General features: G+C 41.5%; 1 protein-coding gene across 4 annotated transcripts; it reads left to right on the forward strand.

Annotated features, from left to right (window-relative positions):
* Positions 1-318: 318 nt before the first annotated feature.
* Positions 319-11,305, forward strand: LOC132861909 (specifically androgen-regulated gene protein). Of its 4 annotated transcripts, XM_060893584.1 has the most exons (5): positions 319-459; positions 1,536-1,617; positions 6,745-6,906; positions 8,396-8,573; positions 8,950-11,305. In XM_060893584.1, exons 3-5 carry the CDS (start codon positions 6,802-6,804, stop codon positions 10,482-10,484), a joined length of 1,818 nt encoding a protein of 605 aa, XP_060749567.1. In that variant the 5' UTR covers positions 319-459; positions 1,536-1,617; positions 6,745-6,801; the 3' UTR covers positions 10,485-11,305. The 4 variants fall into 4 exon arrangements, with proteins under 4 accessions (XP_060749567.1, XP_060749565.1, XP_060749569.1 ...); XM_060893582.1 differs by lacking the exon at positions 1,536-1,617; XM_060893586.1 differs by lacking the exons at positions 319-459; positions 1,536-1,617 and adding an exon at positions 5,413-5,431.
* Positions 11,306-19,697: the final 8,392 nt, after the last annotated feature.

The following is a 19,697-nucleotide window of genomic DNA, read 5'->3' on the forward strand; positions in this document are numbered from 1 at the left end:
CAGTTGGCATTATTATCAGGGCACTATTGTTTGTTACAGAAAACACCTTCTGGCCAATCAGAAGCGTGGATTTAAGAGCTTTGTGCTATAAATAGACTTCATTGTTTAGTTTCAGATCAGTGACTGGTTATAATTCTGCAAAAAATGACAAGGAATCGTTTGGGAGTCGATTCTTGCTGGTGAATCAAATGAGTCGAACTGCGACTTGTTGGCTCACCTGGCAGCGCGTTGTGTACTGTATGCGATTGGCTGATAGTTCAGAGGGCGGGGCTATGGTTATAACGCTACTCGGCGCTGTGCGTGTCCGTGTGTGTGCAGGTGTGTGTAGGTGTGTGTAGGTGTGTGTAGGTGTGTGTAGGTGTGTTAGGAGTTCATGACGTGATATTCAGTGTGAATCTTTACACTGAACTGGGAGCAGGTGGAAGTACAGACGCTGAAGAATCGATTCTTTCCCAACAGGTAAGTTTTTATTTAGATTTTATTTTACACCGAGTTGTGAGTTGTTGTGTAGAGTCATTGTGTATCTGTTAGTTTCTCTATAACAGAATGGTTTGTGCTCTAAACAAATCTTTTAAACAAGTTATGGAGTAAACTGAGTGAAACAGAGTCGATTACACACACACACACACACACACACACACACACACACACACACACACATATATCACATACACACACATATACACAAACATATACACACACACACATACAATATACACTCACACATACACACACACACACGCACACACACATATACACAGTCGATTACACACACACACACACACACACACATACATACATACATATATCACATACACACACACACACACACACATATATCACATACACACACATATACACACACAGTATACACTCACACACTCACACATATACACACATACACACACACACACACACACACACACACACACATACACAGTCGATTACACACACACACACATACATATATCACATACACACACATACACACACATGCAAACATATACACTCACACACATACACACATATACACACATATATCACATACACACATACTGTATATCACATGCTGTATACACACACATATACACACATATACACACACACATACACAAACCTATACACTCACACACACACACACACATACACACACATATACACACACATACAAACATATACACTCACACACACATACACACACACATATTTGCCCATATATAAATACACACATCACTGAAACATCCATTGATAATAATAATAATAATAATGCAGCTAATAAATGTTAATAAATCTTTAACCCAAATCTCACTAACATTTGGCTCTTAATTGTATTATCTTAATCATATTTAAATACATATATTATTAAGTAAGTGAATAAAGTAGTTATGTAAGTAAGAAAGACAAAAAAAAATCAGGTTTCCTTGTGAAGAAACTCTTTAATTTTGTACATATGACCTGGTACTTTGTGTATTGTGTATAAAGAGAACAATTATCTTTCGAACCCGATGAGAAAACCTTTTCTTTCTTTCTGATAGGAGCACGAGCTGGTCATAAACCACAGCAGAGATTTGTGAGCGAGTGAATTTTTATTTCCAGTGTAAACAGACGGAGCAGGAGGTTTGTGCTCTGTTCCTGAGCTTCGTGTAACGTTTAAAGAAGAGACAGAAGCCTGAAATCCTCGAACTGACGCCACTTTTATGTGGTGACGTGGTGACGTGTTTGATGTGTGCTCAACCATGTCGTGTGTGTTATGATAAAGATCGGACCGTGGTGTTATAGATAACAAGAGTGTGTGTGTCTGTGTGTCTGTGTGTGTCTGTGTGTGTGTGTGTGTGTGTGTGTGTGTGTGTATAATCCCATTCCACAGAAAGCCTCTCTGACACCATTTTCACTTTTCAAGTTTCACTCATGTTTGTGTGTATGTGTATATGTGTGTGTATGTGTATGTGTGTGTGTGTGTGTGTGTGTGTTTACTGTAAATGATTGACTCAGCTTAATGACCAGCCACGATATCAAAGGCCGCATACTTCACATTCTTTATGCTGTTTGTCGTGTGAAGGAACATAGACATCAGGGGTTGTTGTTGTCACATGTTGATGTGATTCTGACTCTGAAAACGTACAGTGTGTTTATTCACTTTTTGTTTCGAAGCGAAGCAAAAAATCATTCCAAAAGATTTCTATGTGAACGAAGTTCTCGTATTTCTCGTTTGTTCGCTTCCATTTCGTTTTTGATCTGAATAAACACGGTTAGTTCCTGATTACTCGGACGGATCACTGCGTGTACGCACGTTATGGTAAAGGAGGAAGACGTGACGGCTGGGAAAAAAAAAAAAAACAGGAGAATTTTCCAGGCAGAGTAATTTAAGTGCATAATAATCACCCGAACTGTAGAACTGATTTTCAGCATTTTCCTCACGATCACGTGATCACATGTTTATGGATTCAGTACTCCACAGTTCACGTGTTAACCCGAGGACAGTCTGATGACTAGTACTTCATTCATTCATTCATTTCCTACCGCTTATCCGAACTACCTCGGGTCACGGGGAGCCTGTGCCTATCGCAGGGCACACACACTCATTCACACACTACGGACAATTTTCCAGAGATGCCAATCAACCTACCATGCATGTCTTTGGACCAGGGGAGGAAACCGGAGTACCCGGAGGAAACCCCAGAGGCACGGGGAGAACATGCAAACTCCACACACACAAGGTGGAGGCGGGAATCGAACCCCCAACCCTGGAGGTGTGAGGCGAACGTACTAACCACTAAGCCACCGTGTCCCCCACAACTAGTATTTCTTATTGTATCGTATTGACTCTTATCTCATATCTAATCTTATCGCTTACTTCATATCACCTCACATTGCATCACTTCATATCGTATAGAATCACAATTTATTGAATCTTATCTAATCTTATCGTATCGTGTTGTATCGTAAAGTATGTTATCATATTGTATCACATCTCATTGGAACTAAATTCATTGGAACTGTAGCAGGAACAGAACCATTAAAGTCATAAAGGCTTTCAATTCAAGTCCTAGGATTTCTGGAGAGCTGCTTCAGTAAGACCCCTAACCCTAATCAGCTCAGATAGAGGCTTGGTCCGGGGTAATTAGTCAGTAATCCTGGAAAATGAACAACCGTTTATCGAACTGCTCAGCGTTCAGACGGAATCTCTCGAGTGTGTTCAGTGCTAAAAGCTGCACTTAAACGCAGGAACTGTGGAATGAACCCTCGCTGAGATCCAAATTCATCATGGTTTCATGTTGGGTAAGAGTAAAGCTCTGCAGAGAGACGCTGATTATCCACCTGGTGTGTTAGTCAGCGTGTGTAGGCTGATGATTTAAGACTCGGATTTTAATCTCGTGGCTCACTTTGCATTAGACTGGAGCTTCGTTTCAGACTCTGTGTCTGGTTTGTCAATCTTGAAAAACCCAACGAGATTTTAGTTTCTGCTCACTGGATTTAATGTGGAAGCTCAGTTAGTTAAGGTGTTAGACTACAGATCAGAAGGTTGTGAGTTCGAACCCTTGGTCCACCAGGCTGCCACCGCTGGGCTCCTGAGTAAGGCCCTTAACCCCTTAATTGCTCAGCTGTATAAAATGGATAAGGGCGTCTGCCGAATGCTGTAAATATAAATGATTTAAGGGAAACGTGGCCTAATTTACAAACAGTCGTTCCAAACAGGTTTGGCTAGCAGTTAACACAAGCTACTGTACATCTGCTGGAAGTGTTGACGTTCCTGCTTTTCTGTCACTTTGCACTCGGATATAAAACACTCAGCAGTTGTTGCACTCTGTTGTTAAGTCATTATCCTCGCTTGTTAGCTAGCTTAAAGTCCATGTTTTCCAGCGTTGACATGACCCCTCCTAATTAAACAGCAGCGTGTTTATCTTTTGTTGTGGAAATTCACCAGTAACAAATTTTGTATTCATTCATTCATCTTCTACCGCTTATCTGAACTACCTCGGGTCACGGGGAGCCTGTGCCTATCTCAGGCGTCATCGGGCATCAAGGCAGGATACACCCTGGACGGAGTGCCAACCCATCACAGGGCACACACACACACTCTCATTCACTCACGCAATCACACACTACGGACAATTTTCCAGAGATGCCAATCAACCTACCATGCATGTCTTTGGACCGGGGAGGAAACCGGAGTACCCGGAGGAAACCCCCGAGGCACGGGGAGAACATGCAAACTACACACACACAAGGTGGAGGCAGGAATCGAACCCCGACCCTGGAGGTGTGAGGCGAACGTGCTAACCACTAAGCCACCGTGCCCCCCTGTGTTTATCTTTTGTTGGGGAAATTAACCAGTAACTAATTTGTATTGTAAAAGCTAATCGCTAATCAAGTTCAGGCATCAATTTTCTAACGAATTCTAGAATGCAGAAGATTCCAAAATGCCCTAACTACGGAGACGAGCCGCCGTTTTTGTAAGAATCAGAGTACAATCAGTGTTTTTGTACCATGGAGTACAATTTCAGTTCGACCCACACTACAGAATTTCACTTCACATATTCACATGAAAAGAAATTAAAAAAAAAAAATCCAGATTTGTCCAGAGTTTCTTGTTCCAGGCTGTATGAAGTTTATCTAGAATGCACAAAACACTTGCCCTTGCCGTTCTACAATTCTTGGAAGACAATTCATGGTTTGTAGTTGTTCTAGAACGCTAATGACTACGAGGCGCTCTAGAAAGACTTCTCAGGGACGTTCTAGAGCACACGACAGACTTGAGCCGTCTTCTCCGAGCCATTCTACGATGCAAGAAATACGACTTGACGTTGTTCTAAGAGACTAAAGACTTTGAGACTCTTTGGAACATGTGAAGGATGCTAAAGACTTCTCAGAGACTCTAGAATTCACTCCAGAGACGTTTTAAAACACACAAAAGTCCGTTTGATGTTACAGAACGCACAGTTTGACGTCATTGTGGAACACACACTGTTTGAAGCAGCCAGGTGATGCATTATCCGGTATCTCCTTCCTGACCTCATCGGCATATTTTCAAGTCAAACCTCTCCATCCTGCTTTATGTCATTGTTCGTTCCGTGAAATCAACTAACTCGCCCTGTGCTGTAGAACAAATCACGCAAACTTTCCAAGACAGAAACAACGGTTTGAGGACGGGTGTAGACCTGAGTGAAGCCCTGACCTACTCGCTCTTCAGGTTTGTAGGGAGGACCGAGTGCAGTGACGTCTCTGCGTGTGCGTGTGTGTGTGTGTGTGTGTGTGTGTGTGCATTCATTCTTTGAATTAACATGGTTTACCAAGGCGAGATTGAAGGCTTTGGTATGCTGGACAACTTGAAAAGCTTCCCTGCTCGAACAATGATCGCTATTCGTGTGCGTTTTGTGCTCCTCATACTGTAGCTACGCTCTTTACTGTTCCAGCTGCTCGGGAGACTCAGGTACGAGCTTCTTGTCTTCAGACATGTTCTCAGTCTAATATAATTTCCAATTTAAAGTTTCCAGAAATGTTCATTAGATATAGATAATGAAATGTTCTGCTTCATGTACTGTAGTAGTTAGCTTTGATTTGCAGACCGGGATTGTCCTTTGTTTCAGGAACGCTTTGATGTTATTGTTATCATTTGTTTGATCGCTGTATCAAAGGTCAGTGTCGTCGCTTTCCAACCACTGCTTTCAAGCGTATGATAGGATTCCGGGCAGCTAGGTCTGTATTTATGAGCATATTTTTAATTGATTGATCATCAAAAGATGTCTGTTTGTTTATTGGGTTAAACATGACGTCTACAAGCCCAGATCAGAAGACCTTCTCGTTTTCATTTGTGTCACTTAATAACGCACCCATACGATCTCCGCAGTCTGTTCCAGGCGTTCATAACACCTGCACAGCAACGGCTCTTGTTGCTAGGGTGGTACCTTTAAACGAGCATACACCTTTTGTACCTTTAGTATGTATCCTTCATCTAGAAAGGTGCAGGGAGCAGACCTTTAAAGGTTTACACTGAAAAGACAGCACTTTATATTCTTAACACGATACAGCCACGTTTCTGGGAGACGGCTACACATGAAAGGGTACAGTACACCGTTTACAGTGAAATTACAGGTTAGTCCTATTGTTTCTGAGAAGGAAGAAGTTTCTACCGAAATCTGTACTTCTTGTAATATTTACGTCTCTTCCACGTCTATTTTCGTTGAAGGACCGTGTGCCGTAATAACAATAAATGCAGTGACTCTGGTCCTCTATATTAAGTCTTTTCAAGTTGGATTTATTGCAGTTCGGGGATGTGTTTTCCACAGGTTTAATTTTAATCACACTGTTCAACGTTATCCTAATAAAATTTTAGGCCAAATTCTGTAACACATCTCTGGCATCTGTGAAGTTTGGACTCGTGACCCTCCGATCCCGGAGAACAGACGGTGATAAGAGTTTGGAAACCTTTCTTGCTTAATCACAGATCGGAAATCATCACAACAGCATTTAATCCGCTTATGTTTTTCCTGCCTGTTCCGTACCGGCACACACAAGTCAGAGAAAAAGTTAATTGTGCAGTTATAAAGGTGTAGTCATGCTAACGCTAAAGTAGTAAAACAACCTTGTGTGAACGTGGAAGGTGTCGGGCTGGACTTACTTGCTTGCAGGTTCTGCAACAGCTTGTAGCACATAGCAAAGAAATACGATGAGAGTTTGTTTATCTCTGTGCTTTATCCCTGTCTTCCCTAACCCCACCCCATCTTTTCACCAAAACCCCCACAGTGTGGCGCCCTTACTCCCTGAAGGCGTCGCCTGATTCTTCATCGCTTCTCACGTGCCATGCTGATGCGCGACTCCTGGCCATGTGACTCTGCGTCAGGATCGTCACTCAGCATGAACAGTGCAGGCAGCTGTGACAGTGTGATCAGCATCAACTCTGGCTACGTGAGTATGAATTAAAGTGAAGTCTTATTGAGTGTAAGAGGAAAGACCTCAGAGCTCATTCAATTAAATCAGAAAAAAGTATCGGTGCCCTTGGAAGCTTTGGTGTGTTTGCTGTAGCTGATCTGCTGCAATGACGCCAGTGACCTACTGGAGTTTTGTAGGCGTCACCAAATCAGCTGTGCTGTGATAAATTAGACAAAATCTGGTTGTCACTGTGACGACTTGTGTTCTGGACCAACAGTTTAAGTTGAGTTGAGACCAAAGGTTCTAAACTAACTTGGTTTACGTAATGACCGGGACGAACAGCTTGCACACCAGAGAATCCATCACTCAGGGGTACTGTTGTCTTGTCCGGTCTTAAACAGCCTTGTATATCAGTAAATACAGTAGAGAGCAGTAACAGTTCAATACACTTTGGTTTGAACTCGAAAAGGAAGTTACGAGCTGGTTTTACAAACACCGGCTTAGTTTGTCTATTCATCTGGGAGATAAGAAAGGCAAATATCACTCCTTCTGATTTACTGATTAATTTTACTGCCTTGTTCTAGAGTGAGGATGCATTGATATATCCAAGTCCTAGCAAATACTATAAACTATGTGAAAAGTATACAGTAGGTCACTAAATCTGGAAATGTTTGTAGAAAAGTAAAGTAATTGTTTAAAGACATGATGCCTGAAAGCAAGGTAACGGAAAGGAAACAGTAGAGCCGAAAGACAACGGCTTGGCAAAATGATAAACTGGTTTTAGTCCTTTGTAGCTTTCTCAGAAGTGTTAGTTTTACTTTCACTCATTCATTTTCTACCGCTTATCCGAACTACCTCGGGTCACAGGGAGCCTGTGCCTATCTCAGGCGTCATCGGGCATCAAGGCAGGATACACCCTGGACAGAGTGCCAACCCATCACAGGGCACACACACACACACACTCTCATTCATTCACGCACTCACACACTACGGACAGTTTTTCCAGAGATGCCAATCAACCTACCATGCATGTCTTTGGACCGGGGGAGGAAACCGGAGTACCCGGAGGAAACCCCCGAGGCACGGGAGAACATGCAAACTCCACACACACAAAGCGGAGGCGGGAATCGAACCCCCAACCCTGGAGGTGTGAGGCGAACGTGCTAACCACTAAGCCACCGTGCCCCCCCGTGTTAGTTTTAGTGTTACTTTAAAATGTTTTAGACTTGACCTTCAGTGGCTGTTTCTGTTGCACCTGTGGGCAAGTTGTTCAGCTTCAGGGTTTTAGACTTTCTCACTAGGAGTTAAACATTGCTAATTTTTACGAGACTATTGACTAACTTGTGTAATAGACTTCTGTTGTCCATCCATCCATCCATCCATCCATCCGTAAAATGATATTACCATCTGCCTGCGTCTTCTTACCATCATTTTTTTTTTTTTTTTATGCTGATCTGAGTAGTGAATTTGTTTGTCAGCTATTCTGAAATTAAGCAAACTTTACTTTCCTGTCCCTTGGTGACAGAGTGACGACAGTATGGAGCATCTCTCTGCTGAGGAACGGGCATGCCTCATGTACTTGGAGGAAACCATTGAGTCCCTGGTGGAAGAGGACGATAGCGGCGTGTCAAATGATGAACCAGACCATCCGTCGCGCAAAGTGACAAATAAGATGGATCACCTTCGCCAAGTTAATCCAGAGGGTGAGTATTAAAGGCCTCATAAGCTCACATTTTACATTAAACTTCAGGTGGTAACAGAGATACTTGCTAATGAAGACTTTGAAATCCAGGAATAATTAGCAATAGTTCCTTTCTGGAGAAACAGGACATTTTCAGATAAACGCTCTTTATCATCTGTATAAGCAAAAGTCCTTGTGAGGCTGGAGGGAAAAAAAACAAAAAAAAAAACGATCATCTAAATCGATCTATGGCTTAAATGACAGTTACACAAAAAAACCTCGGTTAACATCCTTCATATATTAACATGGTACAGTGACTATGCTTTAGGTCTTAGATTGTCATATTGTTTATGTTTATCACATTTCTCAAATTTTCTCTTCATTTGTTTGTCTTTCAGGGCTGTCTGTTCATGACAATCCCAATAAAATTTTAGGAAAAGATCATAGATCCCGAAAATTGCTTGTTCCAACTCCACTGGTTTTGGCCAACGGCAATTCCAAATTACTGAAAAAAACCGATTTCTCCAGTACTGAACAAAAACCACCTGTACTGGTTAACACACCTAAAACTAGTCCATTCAACTCTCGCCAGTCTTCACCATTACAGACTTTTGCAGTAGGAACTGCTATATCGCCTCCGAATCCTGGTAGACACGAGCCAAATGTTTACTCATACAGTGACCTGACTGACGCGCCTCCTTCCTTTATACCTGAGCCACCAGTAAGACCTAACACTTCAAGTGGTCCTATAGCCAAAGACCACCCTCCTAAAAGCAATCCTCAGAAGTCCGGGTCAGATCAAAAGCCCAAGAGTGTTTCATCCGAAATACCAGTGGTGCTGCTTCCTCCTCCTTCAGACTTTATGGATGAGCCGGTGTTGCTTCCACCAGTCAACACGCCATGTCAAAGTGAAAGCATGCCAATTGCCCCTCCAGGTTTCGATAGACATATAGGGACAAACAAGCCTCTACCATCACTGTCTACATCTCCAAAGCTTTCCGTAAATGATCTAGACAAGTTGCGTAAAAAAGCTTCAATAAAGAAGATCCCTGAAATAGCACCAGTAGTTCAAGTAAAATCTGTCCATAATGTCCCAGACCAAGCAAGTTCTCCAAAACTTGTTCCAGATACCAGCACAACTACTGCAGTAGAATACGTAGAACCAAAAAGCCCTCCCAGTGTGGCACCCAAACCCAAAATACTGCCTTCCAGCATTGTCCTAAAAACCTACAAAGATGCCACACCTGGTCATTCCCTCGTTTCACCAGGTGACCGTATGATGATCAACCAACAGAAGGTTCACCAAGAAGCTCTGAAAAAACTAGGCTTGCTAAAGCCTAATGAGATTGACGTAGGATTCTGCCCCAGTCCACCAAACAAGGCCTCTCCACAAACTTACTTTAATCCAAGCACTTCTGTAGCATCACCTGCAGAATATACCGCTGATTCTGTGCTTGTGCATGCTGAGCACCATGCAGTAGTTGAGGCACAAGGAAAACCAGATTTTTCATATTTACCTGTACACCCTGAGAAAGGAGAAAATCCGTTGATCACAAGGGCGCCAAGTCCAAAACCCTATGAAATCAAATCGGCATCCATGGAGCGATCGGGTGTTGGTCTGAAAAGCTTTACACTCGAGAATCCTTCGTACTTAACAAGTCAGGAAGCGAGTCCAGAGAATGTGCCAACTCAATCTGGACATCGGAATAGCCGATCTCTAACTTTAGACTTTAGTGTTAACCAGATACTTGCTGAATCAAACAGAGAGCCAGAGCTGAGGAGATCTCTGCCCATCCCTGTTCCCTCACAGCCAAAGGTTGAGCCCCAGAAGTCTCTTCGATCACACGGCATCAGCGTGGTCATCTCGCCAGAGCGAGGCGACGACCGCAAGCAGGCTCTGAGGAGACTGGGACTAGGAATGATCAAAGACTAATCTTCAAAATGGTTTCCCAGCAGACTACACCAAATCTTTTATTTTGTAATCATATAAAATACACTGGAATGGGGAGGCTATGGTGTAGCATATTTACTCTAGACACAGGTTTCCAACCCTGGTCCTGGTGAAGCCCCTATCCTTCTAATCAGCATATTAACATCTGTCCTAAAATGAATTGGGAGGTGTTTCACAGCAGAGAAAACTCTAGAATATGCAGGACAGGGGGTTCTCCATGATAAGGGTCGGGAGCTTGTCCTGTAAGATGTAGCTACAAATGGATTTCTGTGTATACACTGGACATTTAAGAAATGTGATGTATGAAAACAGTGCCATGGATATTTAAGGAATTCCTGAATGTTCTGAACATGCTGGAACTTTTTTTTTTTTTACTTTGGTGGATAAGTGTAATATTTAGCAAGTGTAGACCTTAACTGTGGATGAATTGTGATTCTACTAGTGTACCTGCTGCTATATAGTTTCTAGCTGAAGGATCTGTTTTGAAAAGTGAAGGAAAAATACTATAATAAGTCTTTATTAAAATACTTAGTAGTAGGGGTTGATATTAGCGGACAATACATGCACTCATAGCTAACAAGTTATCCTACTGTTACTGTGTTTTTTTTTTTGTTGTTTTTTTTTTTTTTATAGGGAGGCCTTAGTTATTGAAAATAAGGGCTTGCGTACATTTGACACCAAAGCTCAGTAGGAAGATTGCTTAGCAATGATATTTATACTGTTCCTAAATGTCTCTCTTTCAAACAGCACTTTATTCTCCATGCTATTAATCCATTCTTTATTAATAAACTTCTCATTCTTGATTTCATTACCCCTGATCGTCATTAGTACTAAAAATATCAGAAACTTGGGAGTCCTTATGGTGTCTGCTCACATGGCATCATCAGGAGGAGTGGTGATCTCTGATCAGGTTGGTTGCATACAGTAAACACAAGAGGAACCTGATTTGAAACCTTCTAGGAGTGGCAGCACAGACGAGAGCAGCGACCAGGGTGTGATATCTTCAGGGTGTTCCTGCACTGACTCACAATCAAAGCCTTCAAAGTGTCCTCCAAATACCGCTGATCCACGATTTCACTTCAACAATGCTTCCACGTTCTTTGAGTTCTTTTCATGGCTTCAGCAGGTTGTAGTGAATCCTGGAGAAACCAGTCAGACCTGATTCAAGGCACCAGGTCTTTATGGCTTTAAGTTACCTTAACCTTAAAGCTTTCTCACCTTCTTCATGTTGCTGTTTTACAACACGTTCGAGACGTCTCACCTTCCAAAGACCCTGTTCATTTTGGAAATTTACAATGATGTCATACTTAAAGCTGACACATAAAACCTCACACCTCCCAATTTTCTTGGTATAAAAGTGATTGTTTTTCTTGCTCTTACCTTTCTAGCCTAGTTTTTAATTAATTGTTAATCATTTAAACAACTTGGAATAACATTTTTTCTTATATACTTCACTGAGAGGGTTTTGTTATTTTGCTTTAAAAGTAGAGTAAATTCTGACTTTTGGTAGTAGGATTCCTGTAGAACATTGTTGAACATTATGTACAAGAAACTGGACTGATTGCTATTCAGCATTACACAAGCTCATAAACACGGGGACTTGTTCTTCCACAGTGTTGTAGCGTCCTCTAGTGGATTTGTAAGTGCAACACTGATGTGTTTACTATTTATTTGGTCCCCTAGAAGATAAGATGTCAAACTTAAATACGTCTTGGACCACATCAGCATTTTTTTTGTGAGTCTCTCTAGGTTTGCATTCAAGTCTATTTATACTGTATATAATATTTTATCTATTCAACGTGTATCTTTTCATTTTGATCCTATTTTGACATTTCCTCGGGCCAGTTGTTCAAAAAGCTTAATCTGGATCAAAATTATCCGGATTTGGAAATCCCATTTTTTCCTATTCAGAATCAGGTAATCCGTCTTACTTTTATGCCGGTTTTTCAAAGCAACATTGGACTGGATCACCCTGATCCAGATACACAGTTTTCAAGATTACCAAATCCGGATTACCTGTGCTCTAAGTGGGACAACATATCACATCGTGGGCTACCAGCTATAGAAAGAACAGGTAGAAGAGCCAACATGGGGTCACTGTAAGTGTTTTTTATTTTGAGACAAAACACAAAAATAACAAACATCCACTTCCATTCATAATTTCTTTTATGACCCCTCATCTGAGTCACAAAAAAAACAAAAACAAATAAACATTAACAAATACATTGTGGATATTTTGAAAACGTCTTAAAAAATAAAATGGCTAAATGTCCAAAATAACTGACTTTACTATACTGAATAGCTTAATTGGTAGCCTACAGTATGTCTACTATATCTACTTTATCACTGTTACAACGGTTACACAAGCCAAGTGCAAAATATAAATAAAAGTATATACACTAAATGATTCAAATGTATTATTTGACCAATTTTAAAGTTTTACAACATTTTCCACCTGGAATCCACCTTGAAATCCTCCCCCTGTTGGGATCAGGATAATCCTGTTTTTTGGATCAAAGTTATCCAAATCCTACTGACAAGTTTTGAACAACACAAACTGAAGGTTTGATCCAGATTAAAACTAGGATTGGATTCCGTAATCTAATCGGATTTCAGATTCCTTCTTTCCCTTTTGAACAACCCATTTTCAAGATTTGATCCAATCCGATAACCAAAATCCGATCAGCTTACCTTTGAACAACTGGCCCCTCAAGATTAAATGGCTAATAATTCTCACTCACTCACTCATCTTCTACCGCTTATCCGAACTACCTCGGGTCACAGGGAGCCTGTGCCTATCTCAGGCGTCATCGGGCATCAAGGCAGGATACACCCTGGACGGAGTGCCAACCCATCGCAGGGCACACACACACACACACTCTCATTCACTCACGCACTCACACACTACGGACAATCAATCAGATGCCAATCAACCTACCATGCATGTCTTTGGACCGGGGGAGGAAACCGGAGTACCCGGAGGAAACCCCGAGGCACGGGGAGAACATGCAAACTCCACACACACAAGGCGGAGGCGGGAATCGAACCTCCAACCCTGGAGGTGTGAGGCAAACGTGCTAACCACTAAGCCACCATGCCCCCCTGGCTAATAATTGACACGACAAATTTTTTTTGTTTGTTTTTTTTTTTTTATAGAAAAACCATAAAAATATTCTTATATTAAATATCCTTCAGCTAAAGGTTCGATTTCTCTTATATTTCCAGATTTTATTATTTTTTTCAACGAAGCAAATTAACCACAGATCATTTTTAACCCTAATGCAGTGGAACACAATGATTACAATCTAAAACCATAGTAACGCATGTAATTCTGAAATAATACCGCGTTTTAATCTGGTATTGTTTCTGTAACGTTAAACAAGAATAACGTGTCCATGTTTGACCTTTTCTTCCTGTCGTATCTTCACCTCCAGCAAAACAGCTCTGTATTAAAGCCATACGGGATTCTGAACATTAGCGCTTGTTGCTTGCTCCTCCTCATACTTTTGGAAAAGGAAGCGACAATTTTGGCCGTGAGGTTTCGTTACAACACTGCAGCGTTCTCCGAGCCCACACAAGTCGATTGAGATGATGAGTAATGCCAGCGGCCTGCTGATTCAGTTTATGTCTCGCAGCTGCTCCTTCCAGCTCCTCAGCGTGAGGCCTCTTGCACACAAACAATAACCACAATAATGCTTGTGGTTGACCAACAATCTCCTTTATAACTCTTGCTGGGGTCTGGACTAATGATTAAATGGCGGGTCGGATGTTTGCGGGCCTCATACTGCGGCTGGAGACAGTTCTGACACTTATTTCATTATTGTAGTTCTTTTGTTTTTGTTTTTTTTTGTGGAGGGGATTTTTTTAATAACCATTTTATGACAAAATCTTTAGTTTGCTCATAGTTTGAAGTCAGTTTGAGAGACTTCCAACTTATGAGAGACTTCATGAAACTTTCACCTGTGATTATGAAGTGTGCTGGACAATGTTTTACTAATGACTAATATCTGAAATATTTCATATCTCAGAGCTGGTATCCAGTAATGAGGAAGGAAACATGCTAAAACATGAAATGATGGTGAAGGTTAGCGGTGAGGAAGCTGTACCTTAGCGGCTGTAGATTTTCTCCTAAGAATGCTCTGACGTTTGTGAGAAATAATTGTACTCATTACGTATGTGTGAAATGGTTTTAATTTTGCTGCTAAAAGTTGAAAAAAAATTGTTTAACATTTGTCAAAAATTTCATATTAGAAAAAAAATGAAGGATGTAATATTAGATAAATGAGGTTTAAATGAGATTTCTGTCTTATTTTCTCTTGATTTAACTTCCCTGATGTGGAAAAAAAAACAAAGCTAGCCTATCAGTGCTAGTGGTTATTATTACCTTGAAATAGAATAATTAAAATCATATATTGTGGTGTCATGGAATCAAATCTGAGTTTGTGCCTATGCATTTGGCTAGTTACCTAGCTAGTTAATTAGCCAATGTTTAGAAACCACTACAACGATTGAAAAATGTTTTATAGCTAGCAAACAAACTTGGATTATTAACTTGTATGAAATAGAGAGAGAGAGAGAGAGAGAGAGAGAGAGAGAGAGAGAGAGAGAGAGAGAGAGAGAGAGAGAGACTGAGAGACTGATAGACAGAGTCTGATAGACAAAAGAGAGAGAGAGAGAGAGAGAGAGAGAGAGAGAGAAAGAAACAGAGGGATAGACAGAGAGACAGACAGATAGACAGAGAGAGAGAGAGAGAGACAGAGACTGATAGACAAAGAGTGTGTGTGAGAGAGAGAGAGAAAGAGAGAGAGAGAGAGAGAGAGAGAGAGAGAGAGAGAGAGAGAGAGAAAGACACAGAGGGATAGACAGAGAGACAGAGAGAGACAGAGACTGATAGACAAAGAGTGAGAGAGAGAGATAGAGAGAGAGAGAGAAAGAAGAGAGACTGATAGACAGAGTCTGATAGACAAAAGAGAGAGAGAGAGAGAGAGAGAGAGAGAGAGAGAGAGAGAAAGAAACAGAGGGATAGACAGAGAGACAGACAGATAGACAGAGAGAGAGAGAGAGAGAGACAGAGACTGATAGACAAAGAGTGTGTGTGTGAGAGAGAGAGAGAGAGAGAGAGAGAGAGAAGAGAGAAAGACACAGAGGGATAGACAGAGAGACAGAGAGAGACAGAGACTGATAGACAAAGAGTGAGAGAGAGAGAGAGAGAGAGAGAGAGAGAGAGAGAGAGAGAGAGAGAAAGAAGAGAGACTGATAGACAGAGTCTGATAGACGAGAGAGAGAGAGAGAGAGAGAGAGAGAGAGAGAGAGAGAGAGAGAGAGAGAGAAAGAAACAGAGGGATAGACAGAGAGACAGACAGATAGATAGACAGAGAGAGAGAGAGAGAGACTGATAGACAGAGTCTGATAGACAAGAGAGAGAGAGAGAGAGAGAGAGAGAGAAAGAAACAGAGGGATAGACAGAGAGACAGACAGATAGATAGACAGAGAGAGAGAGAGAGAGACTGATAGACAGAGTCTGATAGACAAGAGAGAGAGAGAGAGAGAGAGAGAGAGAGAGAGAGAGAGAGAGAGAGAAAGAAACAGAGGGATAGACAGAGAGACAGACAGATAGATAGACAGAGAGAGAGAAACAGATTTATATTTCTCTTTATATATCTCTGTTATCTGGATGTATTTCCTTCTGTGCCAAAGAAACGCTATAATCTCTAGAATGGGTGCATTTTTATGGTGGATTGTAACCTTCTCATCCTGTTCTTTGTGGTTCTTCCTCCTCTCCTCTCTCTTGACCTCCAACACACCCACACACTCCCTCAGACAGATCATCTGGATGACTTCAGATGCTCAGCAGATTACCTACACTGATTACCTCTGCACGTAATTTCATATCATCAGACGTTTACAGGGCTTTTCTTTGTCAGTGATGAAAGATGGAGATTAAAGCCTTGCTCTGTGATTCAGCACCAGCATGTAATCAGCAAAGTAGGACTGCTGACCCAGCTGGAGATAATGAAGGAACTTTGGCTAAATATATATACACACATTATTTAAAAAGAAAATGTAACACTGAAGCCAAATCAGATAGTAAACCCACATCAATTAAAGGATAAACGCTGTAGGAATGACATCATGCTGTTATCAGGCGCTTCATCATGGGCCGTTTGGTTTAGGAGTTTCACCTCTAGGGGTCGCTGTGATATACACTTTATTTAGAGGGTTTGGTTTAACACACTCCAAACCAGGTGGGCACCAGAAGGACACAAGAGACAGAAGGACTGATGGACCAGCACAGATAATACTGGTCACTGGTCTCTTGTGCTGAACCCGGTAGAATTTATACAGAAGTAGAGATTTATGCCTTTACACTTTTCAATTTAAATTGAAAATTAAAAAAAAAGATAAAATTTTTTGGAATCAGGGGACAAGGTGGTTTTGTGGTTAGCACGTTCGCCTCACACCTCCAGGGTTGGGGGTTCGATTCCCGCCTCCTCCTTGTGTGTGTGGAGTTTGCATGTTCTCCCCGTGCCTCGGGGGTTTCCTCCGGGTACTCCGGTTTCCTCCCCCGGTCCAAAGACATGCATGGTAGGTTGATTGGCATCTCTGGATAATTGTCCGTAGTGTGTGATTGCATGAGTGAATGAGAGTGTGTGTGTGCCCTGCGATGGGTTGGCACTCCGTCCAGGGTGTATCCTGCCTTGATGCCCGATGACACCTGAGATAGGCACAGGCTCCCCGTGACCCGAGGTAGTTCGGATCAGAGGTAGAAGATGAATGAGTGAATGATTTGGAATCATATACAATTTGAAACTGAATTTTTGAACCGAATGTAAATTCTGTGGTTTTCTAATCCTCTAAAACTAAACCTCATGGTTCCAAATGATCTAAAACTAAATTCTTTAGTCCAAAATGAATAAAAACGGTATTTTATTGTTTCCAAATAATCTTAAACAAAATTCCATGGTTTGCTAATGATCTGAAAGTCATTTTTTTTTAGTTTCCAAATGATCTGCTTTGCTAATGATCTGAAACTAAACCTCCTGGTTTCCTAACGATCTGAAACTTTGTTGTGGTTTCCAAATGATCTGAAACTAAATTTCCTTCTTCAGGGTGTAAAATTAAACGTTTGAAATTCAAAATCATTTTTAGCTTCACTTCCAAAATGACACCTGGGTAACAGGCAAGAATAAAAACCTTAATGTGAATAAGCTTCATGTACAGCTTCAGTAACTGAACACCTATGAAAACCTATAAGGTAAATTCTACCTGATAAAATGCCTGATGAATGCAACCGCAGCAGATTGTATATGGTATAAAATGTTCTTTCCACAAGATACACTAATCAGCAAGACTTAATAAGTCTACGGTGCTCTCTCACTCACTTTCTACCGCTTATCCGAACTACCTCGGGTCACGGGGAGCCTGTGCCTACCTCAGGCGTCATCGGGCATCAAGGCAGGATACACCCTGGACAGAGTGCCAACCCATCACGGGGCACACACACACTCTCATTCACTCACGCAATCACACACTACGGACAATTTTCCAGAGATGCCAATCAACCTACCATGCATGTCTTTGGACCGGAGGAGGAAACCGGAGTACCCGGAGGAAACCCCCGAGGCACGAGGAGAACATGCAAACTCCACACACACAAGGAGGAGGCGGGAATCGAACCCCCAACCCTGGAGGTGTGAGGCGAACGTGCTAACCACTAAGCCACCGTGCCCCCCATCTACGGTGCTAAAATATATAATATAAAATAGCACCGGCTACGCTAAATTTGCCCCTAGGTATGAGCGAGTGTGTACATGGTATATTCCAGCCTCATGCCAGACCTGGATAAAATGCTTACTAAAGATGTCTCGATGAATGTTTAAAAGGATTAGCAGCTCTACCTGAGGTGTGTGTTTGATTTCCAGCCTGAACTCTGAACAGAGAATGCAGAATCTCCCTGGTGTGGGAGGGATGATAAATAACAAATAAAAATAAGTGTGAATTTCTGACATGTACATGAACCTAATCTAAAACGTTTGGGGATACATTTGGGTTGTAAGGTGAGGCAACTGAAACAATGTGGAAGGCCACATTGTTGATGTCTGATGTGGAAGGCCAAACACTCCATAAACAGAGCAAAACTGTTTTTTTTTTTTTTTTTACTATTTATCTAGCTTAATCTAGCCTAAGAACTCTTGGTTGTTACCTTCAGTTCCCAATGAGCTGCTCGTCACTGAGTCTGTTTCACCTTGTTTGATTACAGTTCATAGTTCACAGAGGTCGCTAACGTCCAGGTATGTTTTATTACTCCTAAGATTGAAAGCTTTTTTAATCTTCTTCCCTCAAACCATCTTCATTCCTGAGTTTCCCCACAGATACTGCGCTTACTCGTCTTCCCTTCACCTCATCTCCTCCTTCTCTTTACTGCTTGTCGTCTTTTATCTAATATGTACACCATCTACAGTACGAAAGTGTCTTGATGCAGAAACAAAAGAAATGATGCTGAACCATTGGCAGGTTGCCTCAGCGTTATTCTTAAAAATTGGGGAATTTTATAAACATACAAATTAACAAAAGTGTTGCGGTCGGATTCTGCAAATTAAAGGTACAAAAGTTCAAACATTAATCCTAACCCTCACCTTTAAAGGCACATTAGAAAAGTATTTTCTTAGTGTTTTTATTGTTTATTTAAGATTAGGTCTCTAACACCATGTCCACAATGGTTCCCAGTACAGTAGAGCTCCTTTTAGGATAAGTGACAGAAGGCATCTGCAAACATTATGGACCGTAACTTAGTTTTCCAAAAGTGTTTTTCTCACCGAATTAATCACTTAGGATCTGATCTATTGGTGTTTTTTGTTCTTTTGTAATCATGTTGTACATATCTTGCAGGGACTTTTTAACCCAGTCAGAAGAAAAAATAAACTATTGCACCTTTAAACTTTTTTTTTGCACGTGAGACTGTTGATACATTTAGAGATGTTTTTGGCCCTTTCAGTCTTCCAGAGTCAGGTCCATTGATCGCGCACGGTCTCGGAGTGTCTGACCTCTCGCGCCCACCGAAGCCGTGTCCATGGCAACCCCCATTTCGGGCGATTGTGAATTCCTCCTCGGAAAAAAACGGGGGGTGATGGTGGTGGTGGTGGTGGTGGTGGGGTGATTACACGACAGTGAGGGAGTGTGTGTGTGTGTGTGTGT

This window comes from Tachysurus vachellii, chromosome 19, assembly GCF_030014155.1.
Source record: "Tachysurus vachellii isolate PV-2020 chromosome 19, HZAU_Pvac_v1, whole genome shotgun sequence".
Lineage (NCBI taxonomy): Eukaryota > Metazoa > Chordata > Actinopteri > Siluriformes > Bagridae > Tachysurus > Tachysurus vachellii.